Source organism: Miniopterus schreibersii (assembly GCF_964146895.1).
Source record: "Miniopterus schreibersii genome assembly, chromosome: 13".
NCBI classification, from domain to species: domain Eukaryota; kingdom Metazoa; phylum Chordata; class Mammalia; order Chiroptera; family Miniopteridae; genus Miniopterus; species Miniopterus schreibersii.
The window spans coordinates 7,693,984-7,718,797 of NC_138113.1; the positions used below are offsets into that span (position 1 = coordinate 7,693,984).

General features: G+C 56.8%; 1 protein-coding gene across 1 annotated transcript; it reads right to left on the minus strand.

The window, feature by feature from the left end:
• Positions 1-924: 924 nt before the first annotated feature.
• HS1BP3 (HCLS1 binding protein 3) lies at positions 925-19,282 on the minus strand. Its single transcript, XM_081157205.1, has 7 exons — positions 19,181-19,282; positions 15,876-16,041; positions 14,108-14,315; positions 13,589-13,793; positions 6,311-6,471; positions 5,562-5,697; positions 925-3,191 (listed from the first exon to the last, which is right to left on the minus strand). The coding sequence occupies exons 1-7, from the start codon at positions 19,210-19,212 to the stop codon at positions 2,912-2,914; spliced, it is 1,188 nt and encodes a 395-aa protein (XP_081013331.1). The 5' UTR covers positions 19,213-19,282; the 3' UTR covers positions 925-2,911.
• Positions 19,283-24,814: the final 5,532 nt, after the last annotated feature.

Genomic DNA, 24,814 nt, shown 5'->3' on the forward strand with positions numbered 1-24,814 from the left:
GGCATTAAGGCCACGAGGCCCCTGAGAGAGTGCCTGGACTTCTGCTATGGGTCTGTGTCCGGGGTGAGGACAGCCCCCAGCACAGGCAGAGGGGACCTGGGTTCCAGAGGCCCTGCACTGATATGATCACAGGACAGCAGAGCTTTGAAGGCTGGCGCTGGCCAGGATAGGTGCCCTGATCGGGACTTTCCAGGAGGACTGGCCGGATTCCCGTCTTCCTGAGGAACAATGCTGGGGACCCTGTCACAGACGGCACATCCGCTCCTCGGCGCTCACAACAGCTTCAAAACAAACAAACACTGCTGCCCCCAATTAAACCTTTGTTTACCTGCTGCAGTGAATTCAGCTCCAGGCTCATGCGCTGAGCGGTCCTCCTCAGAAGGACCCAGCTGCTTGTCCTCAGGAGCCAAAACCCCAGTTTGAGCTTAACTACAAGATGCAGAGCCCAGAGGCAGGGGCGGCCAGGGCAGGCTGAGACTGCCCCCTGCACGGCCTGCCTGGCTCCCGGGGATGTCAGCTCACCTCGGGGTCCTGGGCACCGAGCCTCAGAATCTGAGCTCAGGCAGGGGTGTGAGGCCAGGACAGGCGTGTGCACAGATGGACAGGGCTGCCTGGCGTCAAGGGACCTCCTGGACCAGTCCCCACTCAGGAGAGATGGGAGGCGAGGTCTGGAGAAAGAAGTGTCCTTGTCCCCAACAGGTCCTGGCTGAACAGTTACTGACCCACTGACTTCCCCTGGGACTGGGCCCCTGGGCCTCAGTTTACACAGAGGGATGCTCCCTTTACCTTCACCTCACCCTACTGAACAGCAGCAGGGGGGCCCCAGGTCCTGCAAGGGCAGCTCCCCTTGTTGAGCTCATTGTCACAAAGACCCCCCCACTGTCCCCCATTATCCCCCGTGCAGAAAAGACCACCACTGACAGATGCTGGAATAAGTCACTGACGTGGACTTTATTGCATGACTGGGTGCCGGTGATTCGCCAGCAGGTTACAGACTTGCGGTGAAAACCAGCCGTGGTTTGAGCATCGGTATCTGGGAGGCACACATTTCGCTGAGGTGTCCAGAGAGCACCAGGCCACCGAGGAGGCTGGGTCACAGTGGATGAACTCATGCCAGAGTGGCAGGTTCTGTCTATGACCCCCACCAGAGGGCCAGCCCACCATGGGCACTGGGCACCTGCCAGCTGCGCCCTCTGCTCCCACATTACATGTTGGTGGGAGGTAGTGGTGGTGGGAGGCAGTAAGGGATGGGCAGAGAGCTGGGATGGGTGCAGAGTTGAGAACGGGGCAGGAAAGAGCCCAGGCAGGGCTAGCCCGTCACCTACACTCTGCGGTCTGTGAGGGAGCAGGCGGGGCTGCGTGGGGCAGAAGGCCTGGCAGTGAACAGGAGTGGCATGTTAGCAGCGGGGGCTGAGGCTGTCCCAGGGCCAGCTCATGGCATGGGAGACGGGGCCCTGGGAGCCTGGGTAAGGCAAAGAGGAATTCAGATCTCAGACCCCAGAACTGCCTGTTTCCCCTCACTCTGGCACGGGTGGGGGGTAGGGATAGCCTTTTCAGGACTGGACAGCTGACGAGGGGGAGTGAGACGCACAACAGATCAGACGAAGTGCTCCTACCACCCACGGGTCCTGGCACAAGGCAGGGATGGGGTCTAGAGGCTCTGATGGCAGCAAGCACCTGGCCCCAGGGCAGGGGGCCTCTCTCAGGGTTGTTTGCTGGCCCCAATCAGGAGAGGTCTGGGGTACTTGTCCCAAACCCCTTCCAATGCCTCTGTCAGACAGGACAAGCCAAAGGGTAAGAGCGGTTGCATTTCATAAAAAACTTGTGTTTCATTAAAACTAGGTCTGAACATGAAGAATGTATCATAAAAAGGCATTTTTTTTCTCCATTAAACATCATTTACTCACTGAGAATTTCCTGAGCGCCACACCAGGCCAGGCCCGTGTGCTGGGCGTGGGGTCCAGGAGAAGTCTAAGGCACTGGCCCTGCGGGCACTAGGCTCCTTCTCCCTCGGAAAGCGGCTCCCACTGTGAAGGCCGGTGAGCAAGTCCAGACCCCGAGGACAGGGAAGGCCTGGCAGCACCTGCCGCTGGACAGACTAGGCCCTCGGAGCAGCAGCCGGGGCACATTCTGCCCGAGCCCACTCTGCACAGGAGGAACTCGCCAGGCCCAGGGCCGCGCAGAGCTCTGCAGGTACTGGGGTCACTGCTCAGAGCTGTGGGGCTGGCACAGGCTCTATGGCCAGAGGCCCAAGGGGGCCATGGTCTGTCTGGCCAGGTCTTTCCTGGGAAAGGAAGAAAGGAAGACCTGGGCTTGTTAGGCCATCCATACCCCAGAGACTGGGCACACGGGAAAGTACCCTGCTTAGCACCTGGTACTCAGAGGCGACTCGGGGACACCCCACCCAGCCAGCTCTCCCAGGGACCCACTCGGCATCCCTCTCCTGGGGGACCTTCCCAGAGCCCACAGGCTCAGGAGCCATGCTGCCCAGAGGCTCTGGTCCCCCCAACCCCACCCAGGTTGGCACACCCTCCCTCCTGTGCTGAGGCGGCAGAGAAGGTGGGCATAAGTAGACACAAAGTTTCCCTGCCCTGGGCAGAGCTTCCCTGGGTTCCCCAAGTCTCAGTCCATCCTGGGGGCCCCACATGCTCTCTATTCCACATGCATGTGGCTAAGACAACTGGGCTCAATTCCTATGGTGACCTTATCTCTGCACCCTAGAGGGTTCCATGACCCCAAAGGCCAGAGATAAAGAAATAAGGTAGGACAGGGGTCCTGTGACCTGGGCTTCCACCCTCCCTCCCTCAAGAGAAAGGGTCCTGGCCTGCAAGGCACAGTCCCCACCTCACACAGGCCCCCCCACCGGAGAGGGGCTACCGGCCCAGGGCCGGCACAGGGGAGGGAGGGAGGGTCAGAAGAGGCTGGGAGCGGCCTGGCCAGGCGCGTCGTGGTCCCGGATGTACTGTAGGATGTCCAGCTCGTCCATGGCTTGGATCTGCTGCTGCTGCTTCTGCTGCTTCTGCTGCCCGGCCTCGGCCTCGGCCTCGGCCTCAGATGGGCCCGCTCTGGGGGGAACAGCTGGCTTTCTGGGTAGCACTGGCTTAGCTGCCACTGGCGGCTTGGGCTTAGGCAGGGGCTGGGGTTTGGTCTCAGACCCCAGGTTCAGAATCTGGTCCAAGTCCTCTTCGACTCTAGGGAACCAGAGGGAGACTCCCTGAGCATAACCTCCTGGGACAGGAGCAAGCTGCAGGGGAGCAGACCCTACCCCACAACAGCCAGAGCCCCTCCTTCATCCTCCTCTGGCTGAACTTGGTCTAGACGAGAGCTTGGCTTCTGAAGTCAGGCATCCTGGTTCCGACTCAGGCACTGCCACACGCTAGCTGTCATCTCAGGCAGGTCTGCTCGCCCACAGTGCCCTCGGTGGGCCACACGGGTGCTGGACAGAGCCCACCAAGGGCTGGAGCTGGCCTCAGCCAGTGCGCACTAACATTCCACCCTGGCCTTGGACCTAATAGCCTCTCAAAGCCGGGTGGGGGGCGTAACTAGAGGATGCAGCAACTAACGGTCACATAGAACCAGTCCCAGGTACCAGAAGGCAGTTAGGAAGGAGGCCACAGCCGGACTCTGCCCTCCTGCTGCCAGCCTCTAGTGGGGGAACTCCATTCCTGGGGACCAGGTGCACAATGGAAGACCATTCGATCCATTCACCACCCACCCACCAACTTGGTTCAAGGCCATCCCAGGATGCACTATCCAAGGACAGGCTGCTCCTGGCAACCTCAGCTCAGAGGTGCCTGGCTGCCTCCATGTGGCAGCCCTTCCTGGGCAACCCTGAGCAGGTGCTGGCTCCGGCATCCTCACTGGAGTCCCAGTGCCCACAAAAAGCTCAGAGGGACTGAGTTATCCTCAGACAGGGGCCCCTGGGGAAACAGAGCAGCAGCTGACAGCTTGTGTCAGAGTTCAGGGTTTACACTGCCTGGCAGAGCACTGATTCTGAACTAACAGAAGCCGGATTGGCTCTGAGGTGGGTGTGGGGCATTTCACTCGGGGGGGGGGGCAGGTGGCCGACGGCATGGGCATCCCTTTCCAAGCGCTCAATTTCCACCTGGGCTCTTGGGCCTTGGCTAGAATAGGTCCCACGAATGCAGTGAAAGGCTGCGTGGTGTTTCCCCCTTGAGCCACTCTCGTGCAAGTCTGGCTTGACACCGGTGTTGCCCTCGCCGTCTGGCCACAGAGCCCCTTTGAAGTAACACCTCTGAACACTCCCACAAGGATGCTCTGGACCACAGGTCTGAGAGTGCCGGAGTCATAAATGCACAATCAACTCTGCCAGAAAGGTCCCACCAGAACTGCCCCACTGGGACATGCTGAGTTTGGAGACAGCAGAGGCTCCCTGGATGGGACATGCTCCACCGGGTCCTGCCACGCCCCTCGACCTGACCCTGTACTCCACTTCCCTGTGCTTCAGTTTCTCCCCTAAAGATAGCAACTATCCTGGCTTCTCCCAGTCTGCCAGAATACCAGGGGCGAGGCCGCAGAAGAGTGAACAGATGCCAGGGGCCTTGGGGAGATGTAGACAGAAGCTGCCCTATGACTCAGGCACAGTAGGATGGGGGGGGCGGCTTAGAGAACTGTAATTGCCCGAGGTTGCTAACTAGGGTGCGAATGGCAGACTCCTGGGGCCAGTGCCTCAGCACCACACATTTTTCCTGGAGAGACAGCTGGGCTTCCTGTAAATCGCTAGGCATGGCCTGCGTTCTGGGGGCACGGATGATGCCACGGAGAGACCCAGGGCTGAACACGCTCAGAGCGTGCAGCAGAAGCCCGGGAAGCTGCTGCCCTGTGGGAGGCGGACTCCCAGCCTCTCCTCCAAGCCTTGGAGCGTCCTGGCAGGCGTGCGAGGACAGACACAGGCAGGCGGGCCTGGGTGCCAATGCATTTGGGAGCTGTAGCTTTGGGCCAGTTCCCTCTCCCACACTCCATTTTCTATAAAACGGAGATAAGGGTACCCACCCAGGGGGCTGTCGAAGAAGGTGAAGTGTAAAGAGTCCAGCATGCTGTGGACACACGGCAAGTAGTGGCTGTCTTTCTGCACACGGCCTGCCAATCCTCCACCCAACAGATGAAGCCTCGCTCTCCCCTCATAAAACCTACGATGGGACCCTGCTGGGGACGGCCACTGTCCAGCGCAGGTGCGCCTGCTCCCTCCAGGTGAGCTGCAGCTGCCAAGGGCTGGTTTTATTTGTTCTCAAACCTGTTTATGCGTTATACTTGCTCTCACCATTAGAACACTTAATTATTCTTTATATAAATTATTAAACGTTGAGCATAGGCACAATGTTCTCTCTTTCTGGAAGCTGCCGAGCTGCTGGCCCCACCTCTCCTCACGAGTGCCCATCACTGCTTCAGGGCCAGCCCCTACCCACAGGCTCCTGCCTTCCCGCGGCCAGGCTCCCCTCCCCCAGAGGTCGGGGCTGTGAAGTGCTCCCATACTGGGACAGGTCTGTGGCTCTACCCAGGCCACTCTCAGCAGGAGAAGCACCGCTGGGGACAGGTGGTACCTGAACAGCTCCTCGGAGGCCTCTCTGTGGCCCAGGCGGGGCGTAGGCCCTCCACTCTCACATGCTGCCGGCAGCAGTAACGGGTCACCCAGGGGGACGGCCCCACCAAGGTCAGGATCATCAAACAACTTCAGGGCTGTGGAGAAGGTAGCAGCAGAGTGATCAGAGGAAGTCCTGGCCCATCCTGACCCTCAGCGGTGGTCACCAAGTGTTGGCTGAATTAAAGGATGACATTGATTCCCGGCCCTGGAAGAGGACCTGGGCGGGGTAAAGAAAGGTCAGACCCAGGAATGAGAGAGGTCCTAAGGACGCCCAGCTTCCCTTTACCATCTCTGCCCAGAACGCTCCAGTGGGGTCTACGTGGGTGACACAAAACCTCTTGCCACAATCCTAATCCCAGAGTTGCAGAAGGAATACCTGGGGCAGTCAGCATCCACTTTCCACCCGTGCCCATGTCTGGCCGCGCCGATCCTAGTCCACACTTCTCAAAGCAACAGAGAAACCATCCTCCCCTTCCAGGGGGGATCAGAATAAACACTCAGCTCCAGAATGTTCCAGGCTGTGAGAACCGCGGCTCCGACAAGATTCTCCAGCAGAAAATCTCCTGAGCGGAGTTTGTACCATGTCAAAATGGGACAAGGCAGACTTCTATCCTGCTCACATGTGGCGGGTGCGAAGCCACTCACGGAGGCTGGTCGGGTGACCCAGGGGCACCAAGAGTGACGGGAACACACTGGGGCTCTACTTACGGTCCCTGGGGGATGCGTCCTCTGCGGGGCCCTGAGCGGAGAGCTTCCTGCTCGGGCTGAAGAGCCCCTCGTCAGGGTCCACCTCCTCATCAAAGAGGGTGAGCCGGGGTGAGGGTCTGGGCTTCACAGCTACTTCAGGGCGTTTTTTGGGCTTCTTGGAGCTGGAGGATCAGACAAAACTCAAGGTTAGAAAGTCTTGGGACAGCCCTGTAGACGGCCCAGGTGGCCTGGTCAGACCCACACAGGTGCTGGCTGGGCCTGAGCTTGTGTCCTGAAGGAACTTCCCGAGGACCTGACATTGGAGGTGGCCAGACCCTGCCACTGGAAGCAGCCGGGCCCTGTGCCCAGGGATCCACCACTGTTGGGATATCCCACGCAGGAGAGGGTGGGTGTGGGGGCTACACTGCCAGCTGCCACAGGACCCCCCAGCCAGGAAGGGCCACTCAGGCTTCAGGCTTGCCTGCGTGGTCACAGGTCAGAGGACACGCTCCGCTTCCAGGGGTGTGGGGGTGGCTGACCTCAGACTCCATGCCACTCAGAAATGGGAAAGGGGGTGGATGCAGTCTGAGGCCACAAACCCCAGGGCCCAGCCCCAGGAGAGAGTAGAAAGCAGCCCTGGTAAACCTTCTGTTTCCCCACACACATCCCCTGTCCCTTGACTGGTGTAACCTCCATCAACCTAGTAAACAGTACCACTGAGCAAACACCTCCTCCAGGAAGCCCCTGCTACTTAGAGCCCCACTAGGCTCTGTCACTCCTAAGGGGACCCTGCTCTAGGCCCAACACTGCTGTGGGAAGCCAGGAGGGGGCGTGAGGGGAACTCTGGGGGACGGGGCGCTTTTGTCCTGGCCGGGTGGTGGTGGTGCGCGTCCATGGGCTGAGTGTGCAGAGCTGCTGACGTCACCGTAAGTTATGCAGCCAGTACACAAATAAGTAAACCCGGGTTTAGTTTCACAGGATGACCCAATCCCTGCTGCTGATGCCTAAATGAGCCATTTTAAGGTTCCTGAAAATGAGAACAAACTTTTTACTGGAAACAGGATTTCTGACTGGACTGCATGCCTGCCGGGCAGTTCCCCTGGACAGAGGTCACTATCTAAGCTCATGTTGGCAACATGTGGCTAAACTGCGCGGAAAGGCTAGTTCTGCCCCTGAACAATGGTACAGATTAACCAGCAGCAGATAAAAATAGCAGCAGGGAGGGGGCCGGAGGGCAAGGTGCTCAGGGGCGACCATTCCCACCGTCAGGATTTAGACTCCAGGTAGGATTTCAGGCTCCCAGCTGGGATGGGGAAAAGCCACCAAAGCCAGCAGTGCGCCTGGCTTTGGAAGGTCTCGGGACGGAGCACACCTCCAAAACCAGGGCCCAAGTCCTGGCCAGAGGCTCTGTCAGGATCATTGGGCAGATGAAGAAACAGTGGTTCAGAGAGGCTAGGGGTCTGCTCAAGGCTGCACAGCAGGCAGGGGACACTGCAACTAGAACTGAGGGCGGTCATGGTCACAGGCATGGTCCTCTGCTCCTCTCAGAGTGTCCCACAAACAGGAATGAGATACAGGACGTGGTGGGAGAACAGGCTCGATCCTGCTGTGCTCGGGGAGATGGTGGCCCATTTTGAAGGGAGAGAGGGAGAGTGGAGACAGGGGTGGGGGCTGTGCCAGGAAGCCATGCACCCAGCTCCCTGTTCTTGCTCTGTTCCAGGCACAAGCTAGATGGGCTCATGTCACAGGCCACCAGGGACACTTCTCTGCCTTGGCACCTGCCCCAGGCCCTGCCGGTGCTACTGGGAAAGCTGAAGGCAGCCCAGACTCTATCCTAAAGCAAGCATATCCAGAAACTTCAGCCACCGCTCCCCACACCTCTTGAAGAGTCAGGGCGGCTGCTCTTACTGGACGTTTCCCCCTTTTGTCTCACTGATCAGGCAGTTAGCCCAGTTCTAATGACCTGTGGAAGTGGAGGTGGCCCCAGCCGAGACCTCCAGAGTCAGAGCCCCAGAGTGAGTCTGGGAAGCTGTGTGGGATACCCTGTGGAACCGATGACAGTCAGGTGTGGGAGCCACTGGAGCAGCCTGGGGCCTCACTGCTGTCCCTGGATTACCCTTCGCCTGGCCCTGCTCCTGGGACCGGCAGGGACTGAAGCAGTGAGGGGCGGAGAGCTTGGCCCAGGTCCACTGCCCAGAAACTAGCAGGTCCTAGAACAGCTCCTGGAGAAAATAAATTCACATCCTACCCAGCAAATGGGCCCCTGCAGCAGGGAAGTAAAAGGCTTCCCCTGGACCAGGAATCAGAGGCGTGGAGAGCAGGGAACCCTCTGAAGACCAAAGGGAGTGAGAGCGACCCAGCGTGATTAACTAGATCTGGAGAAGCCATGAAGATTCCCGTGATCTCCCTTCTTCTACCTCTTTCTGGATCTGAGCACAAATTAGGCCTGACTTTCCTGGTCTGGGAGTTTTCCTCTCAACCTGGATGAATGTTCTTGTTTTCCTCGCGGGAGAGGTTTTTGGATCTTTTGCTGCCTTGAGTTGAAATAAAGTGAATCTAGGGCACCTGGGGTTGTAGTCAGGCATCCTCTGTGCTCGCCCCGTGCCACCCGGGCCATGCTCTGTCTGCCCGACCAAGCAGGAAATATGGACCTTCGGTGACCAAAAGCCCCAGGGTTGGTCCCCAAACTTCATTCTCTGGGACTCAGTAGTGTCCGTGGTTCAAAGCAGGTGCTCAATGAATATCGAATGAAAAAAATGGATGGATGGCGGAAGGAAGGAGCGGGGAAGGAAGGACAGACACATAAACAGAGATGAACAGACAGGGTGACAGTACATCTCTTATCCAGACTTATGTCTTCCTACCCCCCAGGGAGGGGGGAAGGGAGTAAAGAGGGGCTCCCAGCATCACGCTGAGGCACAGACCCGTAGCTAGAAAGCCCTCCGCTCCTTCGAGCCTCCCAGAGCTGGCTCAGTCACCTCGGCTGGTCTCCCCACCGGCCCTCAGCCGCCCCGTGAGCAGTTCATCATCCACTCTGACCCAGGACATGAAGCACCTTCCACATGCGAGCACCGGCGCTGGGTGATGAGTGAGGCCCGCCAGTGTCCCCAGACCTCACAGCCGGGCAGTCACAGGCATGTAAACCGGTCATTACACACAGGGCAGCAATTCCAGAGGAGGCGATGGAGGTGTGGCTGCAGCCTGGGTGGGCTAAAGGGGAAGGGGACTCGGGCAGAGCAACGAGAAACCCTCATTCCGCGAGGGTCTATGCGGTGTCACTTGGGCATGGCTGGGAACCCGGTCCCCGTGGAAGCTTTGTGCGTGGTCCCTGGAGAAAAGCTCAGGGCCTGGGTGGGGGAGCAGCCACTGTGTGAGGGGCAGACAAGATCAGGGAGAACAGCAGAAGGTAAAGTGCAGTAAGTCTGGACAGCTGAAGGGACCGGTGGGCGGAAGAGGCGTATCTAGGATGATGCCCGATTTCTGACCTCGGGCACAGGGTCAGGCATTTTGTACGTGAGGTGTGCCACCCCATGTCCAAGCCCAGTGTCTTCCCCTCACTCATGGTTTGTGTGAACACGGATGCCAGCGTCACACACGGTAGGGCCCTGGCATCCTTGCTGTCCCCCTTCTGCTCCTTTCCCATCGCTGGCTGCCTGGCTGCCTGCAGGAAGCACTGCCCAGCTCTGCATGCCAAAGAGCGTCCAGCTTCCACTCAGGCCGTGGCCCAGGCTGGGCGCCGGCTCCCTCCCCTGAGCCAAGTGTGGGAAGCCCAGACTCACAGGAAGGCATGTTTGTCCAGGAATCAGGCTGTCCCCTGGGGAAGGTGAGAGTCCTCAGGGACCAGGGCTGGGAGGACTCCCTGAACACTTGGGAAGCGGCCGGGGCATTGCAGGCAGGGTTTGAAAAACAGGCTTTCCCGATAGGGTATGAAGTCCCCAAGGAACCCTTCGCTCCTCTGAGTGGCACAGCAAGGCCCATAGCAGGTTGGGAGCAGGAGCTGGGGCAGGTATCTGGGAGGGAAGCTCAAGAGAAAAACCACCCCGCATATGAAAAAGCTCCTCATTGCTTGTGATAGCAAAAACCTACAGAAAACACAATGTCCCCGAGCTGGAGCCCGGCAATGCCACTTCCAGCACACTGTCCCTGTGGACTATCACAGAGTAAGAATGTAGAAGTCTATTTATTGGTCTGGAAAAACCATAGATAAGCTAAAAAAATAATTAAAAAAAAAAGCAAAGTATGGAACAGCACATAGGACATCATCCCGTTTTGGCAATAAAACATGAATATCCAAAAGTATATACCTTCATGAAGAAAGGACTTTTAACTGTGCTTTAAATTTTTAGATACTAATCACATATTATGCGTGTTGTAATTAAAAATGTTTCTAGCAGAGTATTCCCACCAGAACGCAGGACTATTATGGTAGATCTTCATCTTTCTCAGAACTGTGAAGTCTCAAAAATAGAAAGTTAAATACTAAAACTATGTAAGACATAGAAAGCCACTGTGAGAGGACAGTAAGTGAAAAAACAGAATAAATAGGCACATGCGCTAACGTGTGCAGCTATGTGGATCGCCCTGGGACAGGGGAGCACAAACCCCCCCCAAACAGGAGAGCAGACTGTCCAGATGGGCCGGGCGAGGGCTTTTTCTATCCTTAAGCGGGTTCTAATGGTGTAGTAACTGTCTTTTCCCTAATCAAAACCAGCTTTAAAAGACAAAGAAAAGCCAGGCCGGTCCCTGCTCCTGGCTTTGTGCAGGCGGCTCCCGACTTCCAGCAGACGTGCTGCGGAGCAACATTGCCCCGCCGTGGTGGCGGCAGGGAGGACCGATGCCCAGCGAGGCCCTGGCAGGCCCGGGGTGGGACCGGCGCAGCTGGGAAGGCCCGGCTGCAGCTACGGCAGAGGAACTGAGGACACGGGATGGAGAAATACTCATGCGAAACGTAAGTCATCTGCAAAGAACATAACGTTCCCCACCAAAGGACACTGTGCAAGAAAGCCAACGGGCCACCTGGGCGTCCCGGGAGAGGCCAGGGAATCTGACTTCGAGTGCTCCTGCCACACACGGCTCTGGGCAAGGCCCCACTCATCTGTCCTCAACCTCCCCATCTGTGAAAGGGGGATAATCCTAGGGCCCTGCCCAGCTCTTGGACTGCTGAAAGGCTGGAACTGAGGGGCCGTGTGGGGGTGGCACTAGGTCCTGACTCTGCTGTTTGTGGCTGAATTTGGATGAGCTATTTGACTACAAACTTCAACTTTCTCAGACACAAAATGAGGCTGTGCTGGTATCGGCCTCCATGTCCAAAATCAGACCCATAGGGAACCTGAAAGCAACTGGTGCATCTTAAAAAAACGAAAAGAAATAGAATACAAAATACTTATTCACGTAAATTCTGATCACTTCCCAGCATTTAATAAGCTCTCAAAAAATGTTAGTTATTATTCCTGAGAAGGTGACAGCACTGACTGTTGTCACACTGGTCATTAAACAAAGCACTGGTAGAAGGTCTTAAGCCTCTGGGATCCCGTTTGCTGCTAAGCATTCCTAGGATTCAGAAGTGAGGCCCCAGAGTGCAGAGGTAGGGACAGTGTTGGGGGACAGGTGGTCCCGGGATGGCTGACGCATCCCTGACAATTCTCCACTGGAGCAAGGAGGAAATCCAAGGCGGCCTATGCCAACCCCAAAGAGCATTTTCCTACCCAAAAAAGGAGCCACTTTGCTAAGCATTTCCTTCAGCCAAAGGCTGGCACAAACTACCCAAGTCTAGCTCAGTCTGGCACTATGTGTGGTAGCTCAGAACAGCCGACAGCGAGAGTTCAAACAAAGCCCCAGTCTCACCAAAATAAAGCCCAAGAAGGGCCTGTAGGTTATGTAAGGCTGATAGGGAGGGGTTATGACAAATTTCTCCTGACATAACCTGGTTGCCCTTGCTGCTGCTCTCTCAGGGCCACTCACTGGCTCTAGGACAAGGCTGGCTGTGGAGAACTCCGAGGGGCCTGACTCCTGGGCCCCAAGGTGCTGCAGGGCCTCGGGCTCTGGTCCCCGTCTCCCGGAGTACCTAGGCACAGCTGAGTTTGGGCAGGACCTCCCAACCACGAGACGAGGGCGACAGACAGACTCAGCCACCGAGAGCCCTCACCACATCCTCTTAGCCCAAATGTGCAAGAAACAGAGGGGGGGATCCTACTTCGCATTGTCCTTTGCACTCTGCACACCGTGTCTCACGGATGCTCTGCAAGCAGCTGCTATTATCCCATTTTACAGGTTAAAGAAACAGGCCAAGTACCTTGCCTGGGATCAGATAGCTGATAAATAATGGTACTGGGATGTGAACTGAGTGTAAGATCCTGAACTGTGGAGCCAGACTGCCTGGGTTTGAATCCTGGCTCTGCCATTTACCAGCCATGTTTCTTCGGCAGTTTACCCCTTCAGTTTTCCATAGCAAAAACAGGGTAATGACAGCCCATTCGGGGATGTGGGCTTGGGAGCAGATGTCTGGCTTTCTAGTCAACTCTAGCCTGTAGCCCTCTCCCCCGGCACAGAGTGGTCCATGCAGTGTGGGCTCAGGCACAGCTCCCTGAAGGTAGAGGGCCGGGAGAGAAGGTGACAGACGCAGGATATCACCCAGAAGGGACCACCAGGACCACAGCTGGCTTGCCTCTTCTCCAGGCAGTGTATGTGTGTGTGCGCCCATGTGCACCTGCATGTGCTTGCTTGTGTGTACAGGTGTGTGCACATATGTATAAAGGGGGCACACTCCGCTGGCCAGGGACCCTGGGCTCACTGTATCCCCTTGAATCACATACCGTTGGCACCTTACAGGTCACCAGTTCCCTCTACCCATGTGATTCAAGGGAGCCTTACACCTACCCTGTGGGGAGGCAGGGTCAAGGTAAATACCCTGCTTTACAGACAGTGAGATATAGCCCAGGGAGCTCTGGTCACCTGCCGCAGGTCACAGGCTGCCAATGATGAGCTGGATGGAGAACCCAGGTCTCTGGGCAGGCTGGGTGGGTTCGGGCAGCCTGAGCTGAGCTATCGGGGGGCAGCTCTGCCAGGCCTCAGTGCACAGCCAAGGAGTAGTGGTGGGGGGCCGCCCTGTGACCAGGGAGGGGCAGGTGATGACTCAGCCCAGCCCCAAAGACACAGGTGATGTGGAGGCTGAGCAGACAGCCAGTTCCCCTGGCATACCAGGGAGAAGGGGTTTTCTCAGACTCCCAGCAGGGATGGGGAGTCATCCAGAGAACCTGGAATCAGCCAGAAGGGGGAGCTTCCCAGATTGGGGAGACCTACCGCATGATGCCCAGCGGGTCCAGGGCCTCCTCCTCCGAGGACTTCTCTTCATCATCACCCTTCTGGCCTGGGGTGGGCGGCCCCTCAGCGCGTTCCTGCTGCTGGAAGAAGTCGAAAGGCTCCTCCTCATCCCCTGCCCGGCTGTCCGTGTCCAGGACAGAGACATCTCTGCTGGTGAGGTCTGCGGACCCTGGGGATCTGGTGCCTGTGAGGGAGCAGAAAGAGGGTATCTGACACCCACTGACAGGGGGCGAGGTGCCTCACTACACCTGAGCTCCTGTGCCAGGACCTGAGGGCTTCCTGCAGAGCCCTGGGACCTGGAGGGCAGGTCTGGGTGGATGGGGGCAGCCAGGGCTCCAAGAGCCTGTTGCAGCCGCTGAGCGCTGGTGGCCCTGGAAAAGCCTGGAGTGAGGCGTTACCAGTGGGAGCCTCAGAGCATGGCACAGGCAGTGGCTCCTGACAGTCTGTGGCCCAGGGCCTGCTGAGGCCCAGCTCTAGGCCAGGGGAGACCTCAGGTACCTAGGAATTCCAGCAGCTCCGGGCTGCTAGCCAGTTCAGCATCCTTGGCGATGCAGCGCAGAATCTCGTTGAACAGGGCTCTCCTTTCCCGGATGTCGGACTCTCCAACAAACAGGACCTTCCTGGGGAGTGGGGGGAGGCTGGACTCTGGGTAACGACTGCTCAGTTTCTGGTAAAACTCCTCGATCTCACTGTACTTCTTGGAGACCTGGAATGAGAGAAGCATGTGGTTTCCTGAGTGCAGACAGGAGAGAGGGGTCCTCCTCTGACCCCAACCGGAGGGGTCCAGATGTCAGCGGGTGGCTGGGACACTGGGAGACCTCAGGAACCGGCGTGGGGAATGATCTGGAACAGGAGACAGTGGCCTGCTCCGGAGCTTCCATGAGAACAGCCCGCATGGAAAAGAAGAGGACCCTTACACAGAAGTGATGCAGGTTCCCACTCCAGAGGACCTCAAAACTCCATGGCAGAACCCCACTGGGTAGCGCAGGCCAGGTGGGGGCCGAGTGCCCTCTGCTGGCCTGATCGCTCCATGCAGGCCTGGCCCAAAGACACCCTAGAACCTGAGTTCTGGGACTAGAGGCACCAGGAGCCAAGGAGGGAACTGTTTACTGATGCCTGGGTGAGCCAGGCAGAAGGATCACTGCCCACATCCTTCTGACATCAGTGCGTGTGTGTGTCCAGCAGAGGTAGGGGTGTCTGATAAACCACAAGCAAATACAGTACCCTTCCCAGAGGCTGGTTTAATCCATTAAATTCATTTTTATACTAAAACACCTACATCCTTTTGGGGAGTAAGTTGCAAAATGCTATTTTTTTTTTTTTTTTAGCTAAATCATGAAACTTTAGAGATTCCTAGATCTCATGGGAAGTAAACACATTCTCCTTTGCCCTCACCCATGCACCCACACGCATACCCCGCAGGGGGCAGGTGTCACTGACCAGGAGACAGTGGCATGGGGGTGATGGGTGGACGTACTAAAGACGTCCGCGTGCACATGCTCGCACGTGAGGCCGGCCCTCTCCATAGGACCCAGCAGGCAGGCTGGGTGCTCCTCAGGGCTCCCAGAACCTGCCTCTCCATGATGCCCAGGGACTTTGATCTTAGATATCTGCCCTCCTCTGTTCCTGACCCTGAAGGTGTGGCTGAGTTAAGCTCACCTTGGGTCAAGTCAGATCACCAGGGGCTGCAAACCGCCCCACAGGGCAAAGCAGACCAGAACCATGGCTGACGTTACACCATGGTTCTCACCAAGAGTCAGTTCAAGAAGCAAATAAAAATACCAGGCTCTTTTAGGGGCTTTCCATGATGTGCTGAATGTCCTTTAACAAAAGATTTGTGACATAATGTTTTCTCTCTTAGGATCTGGTGTCTCTTCTACTTGGTCCTCAGAGCGAGACCGTGGCTACAGAAGTGAGCCTTGGCTACAGAAGTGCCCGCTTGCCCGGCCGGGCGTGGCTCAGCGGTTGAGTGTCAACCTAAGATCCAGGAATTCGGGGTTCAATTCCCAGTCAGGGCACATGTCTGGGTTGCGGGCGTGATCCCCAGTCAGGGGCAAGCAGGAGGCAGCCGATCAATGACTCTCTCATCATTGATGTTTCTATCTCTCTTTCTCCCTCTCCTTTCCTCTCTGAAATCAATAAAGATATATTAAAAAAAAAAAAAAGTGCCCACTCCCTGATGCTACTTATACCCTAGCGGCAGGTGTGTCTGTGCACCTGGACCCTGGGCACCCTTGGGAGCATCCTGGCAGGGCCCCCAGCTCACCAGGAACTGGACGACATCCTCAGGCCTGTGCTTGGCTCCCTTGAACGCAGCCAGCCGGGTGACCACCAGGATCTGGTACTCCACGTGGCCGGACATCATCTTGCCCCGCACCTCCTGGTGCTGAGGCACGGCCAGGTCGAGGCCCGTGTGGACATTCTGCACTCGCCTGCCAAAGGGAAAGAAGGCAGAGGAAGCTCAGGCTACAGTCAGCAGGCTTATTGAGCGAAATGCAAGCAGGACCTTGGGGTGGCTCAGCAGGCCTGGGTGTCTGGGTGCTCCACTGGCCATCCTCAGTGGTCACAGCTCCAGGCCACCAGCCCTGCCACATGCCAGGCCCTCATAAAGCCTGGCTTCCCAGGCCTGAGCCCCGTCTTTGGGTCATTCAGGGACAAAGGGCTGTTTCCTGCAGGAAAACAGGGGAGAGCAGAGAAAGTGGGGCTCACGGAAAATCACGGACAGCTAAGCATCTTACACAAGCTCGGCGCTCGGACTCCTGTAGGATCTGTGGGAGGAGGGGGAACTCTGTTCACACCATGAAATGCCTGGCTCTCTGTGCACAATGCGGGAGTGAAGCCCCACCAGGAATGGAGAGAGCACATCCCTTCAGCTACCCAGACGGCAGCAGGCTGCTGCAGAACCTGCCCAGTGGGGGAGACGGGGAGGGCACTGGACGTAGGGCCCTCACTAGTCCTGGGCCCCCGAGAGGCACAGAGACGGCCACTGTCAGTGAAACACTGTACTTCTGGGACAAGCTGTAAATGCTACACAAACGTGCTGAATAGTATGCAGGGCAAAGACCTTATGAAACATTTCCTCTGAAGTTAGAAAAAAGCGAAATGTGCCCTTATCTTACGTAAGGGTACTGCAGACCCGTGCATACAACCATACGTCACACAAACACCTGGGACAGGATGTGCCAGGAATGCTGTCATCAAAGTGGAGACCTACCATGTGCTGGGCAGGACTTTCAGAATGAGAAAGGGGAGGCCCTGGTGGGGAGGGGAGCTTCGGGGCTAACACTGTGCCTGGGGCAGGGCCCCTCCCCTCTCTGGAGTTACATCCCAATCTCTCAAGTGACACCTGCCCCCAGTACCCCTTCCACAGATTCCTCCCATGTCCATATGAGGCATGTGACAATCACCAACACGATGCCGTCTGTCACCAACTGGGGAGGACAATCGCCACACGCCTGCATATGCAGCGTGCATTCACATTCACCGACCACACACATCTCTGCATGTGAGCAGCTCATGGGTACAAGGCACACTGTAATAACACGCATCACCGAGGAAGGCCCGGGCCTTGCTGCCGTCAGTTTGGTGTTAAATGAGCCCCGGGGGACGCGTGTGAAACAGAAAAATGCACCAAATAAATCAGACATATTTTCCTTTCTCCAGTAACCACAGAGCGTTCCAGTCCTTACACTGAGTACAAGAGCCGGGCTGCTCTCGGTGGCCCACCTGGGTGCTACTGTTGGGTGTGGGACAGCAAGGCAGGGCAAGGGCTAAAGGTGGGTGTGATCTTAGCTGGCACTACTGCAGCCTCTGTTCCTTTTGTTTTTTAAATATGTTTTTATTGATTTTAGAGAAAGAGGAGAAGAAAGAGAGAGATAAACATTGATGTGATAGAGAAACCTCAATCAGTTGCTTCCCATTACTGGGGGCCGAACCCACAACCTGGGCGTGTGCCCTGACCAGGAATCAAACAGGTGACCTTTCAGTGCATGAGACAATGCTCAACCAACTGAGCCACACTGGCAAGGGCTTGCAGCCTCTGTTCTAAGGACCTTACCTGTCCAAGTCACTCAGCCTCCCACAGCCCTACACAAGGGCACTGCTACTGAGGCCCATTTAAAGACAGGGAAACAGGCACAAAAAGGGAGTCACTGGCTCATGATCTCAGAAGGTCGGAGGCAGACAGCCCCTCCCCCCAACTTCCCCACTGATTGGCACCTCCTATTGGTACCAGGCACACAGTAGGTCCTCCATAAAGTTCTGCTGGATGGGAGAAGGTGTGAGTGCTCGTGGTGATGGTGGTGGGAGGCTGGGCCTTGCCTTTGCACTTACCCTGCAGGCAGCCCTTGGGTTTGCTGGTGGCTGCCAGCAAGGAGCAATGGGCACGAACCTGGCCTTCGCCACCAGCACCTTTGTCTGTGAACAAGCCCTGTGCAGGTGGGGCTGTGAGGACAGCCCTTCCCAAGCACCCAGAATCAAAGTCACACCCCTATGGGTCTGCGAGTGGCTGAGAAGGGTGCCTACTGCTGGCCCTGCTCATACCTGCCAGTCTCAAACACCGTTCTTACAGAAAAGGAAACTGAGGCTTGGCGAGAGGAAGTGACTTATGTGGTGCCAGGGAATCTCTTCTGCCCATGATGCCGTGACCTGCAACCTCACTGTGTTATGCAGAGGAGACCGAGCAGGCTCTCACATCAGGGTTTAAAGAATCCGGTTTTTCTCGACCTGGAGTCGCAGGGCAGTCCAGTTACAGCTGGAAAAATAGCAGGTGCCCTGGCTAACACATTCATGTATGTAATAAAATCGGCGTCTTTGCCCAAGATTTTACGTAGGGGGAACAAGGGTGGAGTGTAGGAAAATACCTGAAGTGAGTCACTTTACAGATGCTGAAGGGGGGAGAGCAGCAGAGTGAAAGCCTGTCCAGACCGCCTCTCCAGGTCCATCCTGGCCTGGCCCAGGGAGGGACCAGGGCCCCTGGGAGGCCTCTGCTCTAACCTGCACTGCTCCTGGGCCACCTCCCGGAGCAGCTGCCCCCTTCTCACCCCTCGCAGGGTGGCGCCCACTCTTCTGCAGGGCGCGGCCTCGCCCGCTCCCAGGAGCCTGGCCACCCTGTTGCGCCGCGTGCCCGCGGCCACCTGGACCGCCTGCCCCCAGCACCTGTCCCGGGTCTGCGTCCATCCCCGTTTCCCCGCCCGGGTGCTGAGCACCTGGCCTGGCACACGGCAGGCGCTGAAGGGATGGGTGCGGGACTCGGATTTTGTGCCAAAAAGAAATGCACGCAGGCGGTCAGGGGAGAGGAGGGGAGGGCCCGCTGCCACGGGGTCCCGGGTGAGCTCGGGCCCTCTGGGGCCCTCGGTGTCTCCGTCTGTAGAACGGGGGCACCCCACGCCGCCCGCCTCTTCTGCAGGGCGGTGGAGGGGCCGAGCCCGGATAAACGGCCGGAGCGCCGCAGAGCCCGGGGGCGGCGGGTCCCGCGGGGGCGCCGTCTCCGCCGCCCGGGCGCACAGGGCTCGCGCGCACCGGCACCCCGCGACGCGCACGGTGCGGCGTCGGGCGCCCGACGTGGCTCACCTGGAGGTGACGAGCACCGGCGGGGGCTGCATGACGGCGGCGGCGCGGGCGGGGCGCGCGGTCACGGGACCGGGCGCCGGCGTCGCCGCGTCCCCGCCCCGCGCGCACGGCCGGTTCCGGCGCCGGCCCGCCCCCTGGTGGCCGCTGCGCCGCCCTGCAGGCGGACGCTCACTCACCGGCCTTTCTGACAGCCCCGCCCTGCACCCCCCAGCCCTGGGCGCCCCTGAGCTGGGACCCGCGGGGTGGCCAGGAGGTGCGCAAGGAAAGGGAGCCTCTGGGTAACCCTAAGTCTTGATTTGCACCCGTTGTCCTGGTCTTCTTAGTAATGTTATCGACCAGAAAGAGTTCCTCCACCCAGTGAGCTAGCAGAGCCAAACCCTAAACAGGGAGAACTGCAGTGAAGAAAGATTGGCTATTTTATTATGAAAGGCGCCACCCAGGAGAAGGGGAAGCTTATGCTCAAAAGCCCGAATTCCCTGACGGCGTGTAGGCTACAGATTATATAGGCCAAAATCATGACACCATGGGTTAGGGGTTTCCAGGCCTTGCTAGGAATCGAGGGGTCAGAGGTGAAGTAAAGATAATAAATCATTTCTTTAGGTCTGGAGGATAGTTTTGACGCGATTCCAGCGTCCCTCTGCCTGGTTTCATGGGAAAGTAGCCAGGGGGGTTGTCTTTCCACCTTAGGGCTTCGGAGCTGAAACATAGCTTAGGTCAAGATGTTACCTTGCCCTGGCCGGGTAGCTCAATTGGGTAGAGCATCCTCCCCATACTCCAAGGCCTCGGTTTTGATCCCTGGCCAAGGCACACACAGAAGCAGCCAATGAATATGTAAATAAGTGGAATAACAAATCGATGTTCCTCTCTCAAATCAATTTTTATTTTTTTATTTAAAATATTACAAATGCCCCTTTATCTCCCCAATGACCCATTCCACCCCGTCCCACCCCCCCCTCCCCAGTCCCCCTCCCTACCCTTGTCTGTGTCCTTGGGTTGTGCATATAAATTCTTTGGTTACTCTCTCCCCCTCCACCCACCCGCCCTCCTCCCTTCCTCTGACATTCATCAGTCTGATCTATGCTTCCATGTCATTGAATCTATTCTGTTCATCAGTTTATTAAGTTCTTTAGATTCCACATATAAGTGAGATCATGTGATGTTTGTCTTTCTCTGCCTGGCTTATTTCACTCAGCATAATTTCCTCCAGGTCCATCCATACTGTCCCAAAGGGTACAAGATCCTTCTTCTTTACAGCTGCGTAGTATTCCATGGTGTAAATGAACCACAGCTTTTTTATCCACTCATCTACTGATGGGCACTTAGGCTGTTTCCAGATCTTAGCTATTGTAAACTGCACTGCTATGAACATAGGGGTGCATATATTCTTTCTGATTAGTGTTTCAAATCAATTTTTAAAAACAGTTATCTTCAGCCTGCCAGAGGTCTGGACCTTGCAATCATTAGTCAGATCCAGGCCACTGTCTTCTGCTGCCTGGGGGGTTGCTTATTCAGGGGAAAGGCTAGGTCTCCTGAGAGGTATATATGTAGAGAGAGCTAAGATTTCTAGAGCTAGGATTTAAAGTTAAATTTAATCAAAGCCAGAAGGACCCTTGGTTTGCTGGTTTCACTCTTAGGAGTGCCCAGAGTGTCCTGGTTCAAAGGACAAATTATTTGGTCCCTCTGCCTTGGGGAGTGTTGGGGAAACAATGCAACCAGTGCTCATGGCCCTAGGGATGCTCAGAGAGATGTTAGGAGAGTCAAATGAGGTAACATATAACCCAGCAAACGAGATAAACTAGAGCCCTTTGCAGGGGGTCACCTAAAGAAACAACAGCCTGACTCCAGAGTCCTTCCGTTGGCTTTCCCAAAAGAGGCTAACAGAGAGTTCTCAACAAAAGCTCTGAAAACTGTGTGTCTTTCCTCCCTCTGCAACCTTCCCCCAAAACCAAAACCAACCAAACAAAAACCAAGTTATTTTGACGCTTATTTAAAAGATGAGGGAGACTTTATTCAAGACTATTGCAATGGGAGAGAGACAAGGCTCAACTCTGAATGCAGCAAGGACAAGTGGGGATTTACAGCCAAGGAGCAAGGTGAGGGTCAGTGATGGAAAATTACTGGAGGAGACAGCAAGGGTTGGGGGAGTCTTGCTAAACAGACTTAGTAGGAACCTTGCTGAAGGTAGGCCAAGGACTCAGATGTCAAAGCTGGGGAATGATGAACTTGATCAGATATCCAGGGTGAGGGATTCTTTCTAAGCTGACTCAGCAGCATTCTTGCTAAGACTGGGCCAGGCAGACCAAAGGGGTGGTGTGGGGTGGTGTTTGAAGGTCAAGGTCAAGTGGAGAAGAGGGCTCAGAGGACTCTAAACTTTGGTCAAGGAGAGTCTGTCACCCAAAGCTACCCTCTCACAGAGCGGCTCACACTCTCCCTCTCCGTGTGCAGTCCCCTCTCTCCTGCTCCTGTCCTCCCTTCCTAAGGACACCCCCTCCCCGAGCTGCTCCCCACCCTCTGGAAAGAGGAGGTAGGGCTTCTGCTTGACTGCATTTTCCCAAAGAACCAGCCTCCCTTCCCCACCCCACCACCCTGGAACTCTGATCAACAAACATCCCACCTCTTTGCAGCCACCTGGAAAATACTCAGCCCAAGGCCTAGACAAAGTGGCATTTAATCAGTGTGTGTGTGTTTTTCTAATGTTTAGCAACTAATAGGACTCTCTGCTCGGTTTCTTCTGCTAATTGGACTCTACAAAACGACTCCCCCCCTTCTCTCTCATGGCTTTCTCATGCATTCCCTCATTCATCCAATAACACCTGCAGGGCTGGGCCTCTGCTCCAGGTCCCGTGGAGGCCCTGGAGCTTCCCAGTGAAAGGGTGTCCCAGCCCTGTGCTCTCTATGCCAATGGACCTGCTGCCCCCAACACTCCTTTTCTGTGCCTTATGCATGTTCTGGCTCCTTCCTTCTGCCGGATCACTCACTATGCCTGGCATGCCTCTGGTGGCTGCCCTGGAAGCCACAGCTGGGTCAGGGCAATGGGGTCCACGGGCCAGTTTCCCTCGGTAGGGGGGTTAGAGGTAGAGGGATGCAGGACATAACAGACCCCCTCATATAGACCCACCTCTCCACAGGTGAGAAGCAGGGGTCATGTTACCTACCAAAGTGGCTCAGGAAAGAAAAGCTGAGTCTGGACCCAGGGCGGGGGAAACAAGCAGACCCTCTGCCTCTATTCAGCATTCTCTCTATTGAAAGCCCCAGTGATGAAAAACAGAGGAGCTGGGGTGTAGGGGTACCAGGCATTGCCAGTGACCAGCAGATGGCAGTGTCTGCCAGCCCTCTGCATTTGTCCCGAACAGAAGGGCTGCAAGAGGTCCCCTGTGGAACTTCTGGGAAAGAACACACCCAGCTCCCTTCTCTGTCCCCTCCCCTCCCCCACGCAAAGGTCCAGAGCCCAGTGACAGGTTGAGCCAGGGGCCTGGAGCCTGAATGCAGCCAACTGGGTGTAGATGCCAGAGCTGTTGCCCCGGGTAACCGGGGGCCAGGCAGCCCTGAGCTGAGAAGGGAAATTCATCAGAGCCCAAGGAAGCCCAGCCTGATCATCAGACAGGAGGTCGAGCCAGAGCACTGCTGGAACCATCCCCACCTGCGGCCCAGGCAGCCTATCCAGGCCTTTCTGGGGGAGACGTTTGCAGCACCCCTTGGTTGAGGAGAGATCAGCACCACCAGATGTAGGGAGTGCCAGCTGGCGGCTGCCTCTGCAGGCGACATCACCATCCCTCTCCAGCCCTCCCAGGGGTACCATCCTCAGGCAGAGCCCCAGGCTAACCCTCTCTCCAACTCTCAGTCACAACGGCCAGGGGCCATGGTGGGTCCAGACAGAGGGCAGGCTTCTGGCTGGGTGCCTGGCAGGGGCCCCGCCCACGTGCCCTCCGCCTCTCACAGGTGAACCCCAAGTGGACATCTGGCTGTCAGCCTCATTGTGCGTTTGAGGATCTAAAGCCAGGACGGGCTGAGGGACTTGCAGCCCGAGGTTAGAGGCAGGATTTGACTTCTGGTCTCTTGACTCTCAAGACCATCAGAGTCATAGCCAGGGGACATCTGTTCCATCTTCCAAAATAGTGTTTTGCAGGGGCCCAGAACCCCCAACAGTGGACAAAGCAGAGACTGCCCTTCATTACGCCTCACCTACAGGGTGCCCAGGGCAGAGCTGTGGTGAGACCTTCTGAGCTGCCTGGAGAGCAAAGGCACAGGACCACAGAGGGGACCAGATGACTGATTCCAAGTAACCAGGTGCTGATAACTTCCACTCCTTGGGGGCCTGGCTTCCTCATAACAAATGCAGGCCATCTCTAAGGGACCTCCTTGTGCTTATGTAATCAGACATGAGGGGCTGGTGTCTAGATGTGGCAGGAGAGGCTTGGTTGAAGCTGAGTAAGCTGCCCCGGCAGCTGACCCAAATTCTGGTCCCTGAAGGTCAACCAAAGGTGACTCTAGATGGCAGAACCCAACACTAACTTCCTAAGTGGCATCGACTTATGTTCCAGACTCATGTTCCCAGGTGGCATGTAAATTCCACTGCAAAGCTGCCTTGGAGAGATGTTGTGGCTCTCATGGGTCCGGTGAAACCCAACCGAAACACTGTCATATTCAGGGCTATTAGAAGGCTGCCTGGGGTAGGAAGCGCCCTGTCCCTGCAAGCATGCAAGCGCCGCCTGGGTAGCAGTTTGTTATGATTCAGGCATGGCATGGAAAGTTGGCCTAGATAACCCCAAAGTCTGTTTCAGATCCTGGGATTCTGTGACCTGAAATAGAGACCAAATGCTCAGAGAAAGCAAATAGTTTCTGCACAGGATGGATGAACAGCAGTGTTCTCCAAGGTAAGGATCTGGGGCAAGAATGTGGGGACCACCCATCCCCTCCCCAGTCAAGAAACACCCCCTATCCCATCCCCCACCCTATGGCTTTTTCCCTCTTCCCCTGTTGGAGCCAAACTCACCTCTGCTCTCTGAGACAGCTGGAGTCTGGAATTCTGGAGGTTGGGGGTGCTCATCAGGCTGATGCAGAGCAGAGTTAGAACTCTGGTCCCCAGTTTTCTCCCAGCCTTTTCTGAACTTCTTGCACCTGCCTCTGGGCCTCACCAACAGCGACCGCAGGGGCAACACGGAGGCCAGAGGAATTTCCCTTCAAAATGTGCTTAGCAGCGTGTAGAGCACAAACTTCCAGGCCTCCCTCCTGCCTGGCCCACCTACCATGGGTTCCTGCCGCCCCCAAGAGGGAGCCCATGCTGAGCCTCGGTGGGCCTGACCAGAGGTTGGCGACTTTGTACCAGCAAACCCTGCTCTCTAACCCAGTTCCAAAGACAGGCCCTGGTCACCCCAGTCCCGCACTGCCCTTGCTGCCCAGACCTTCCCAAGCTGATCTCGGGCCTTTCTTCTCCGCCCACCTGACCCGCCTGGGGTCCGCGAGGCGCGACCCCCGCCCACCCCACCAGGCCTCTCCTGCTGCCCCGTGTGCCCCTGCTTCGCAGTGGCCGCGTCTGCACAGTGGCCGGCATGGCCACGACGACGGCGAGGCGTCCGCTTGGGAGGGAGCAGGTGGCGCGCCCGGGTGCGGCGCACCGGTGAGAGGCGCAACCCC

Coding starts and splice junctions, on each gene's coding strand:
- HS1BP3 (XM_081157205.1), bottom strand. CDS start 19,212: ATGCAGCCCCCGCCGGTGCTCGTCACCTCCAG. Junction 13,794..14,107: donor GGAGCTGCTGGAATTCCTAG/GTACCTGAGGTC, acceptor GCTCCCTCACAG/GCACCAGATCCCCAGGGTCC. Junction 3,192..5,561: donor GCCTCCGAGGAGCTGTTCAG/GTACCACCTGTC, acceptor CTGGTTCCCTAG/AGTCGAAGAGGACTTGGACC.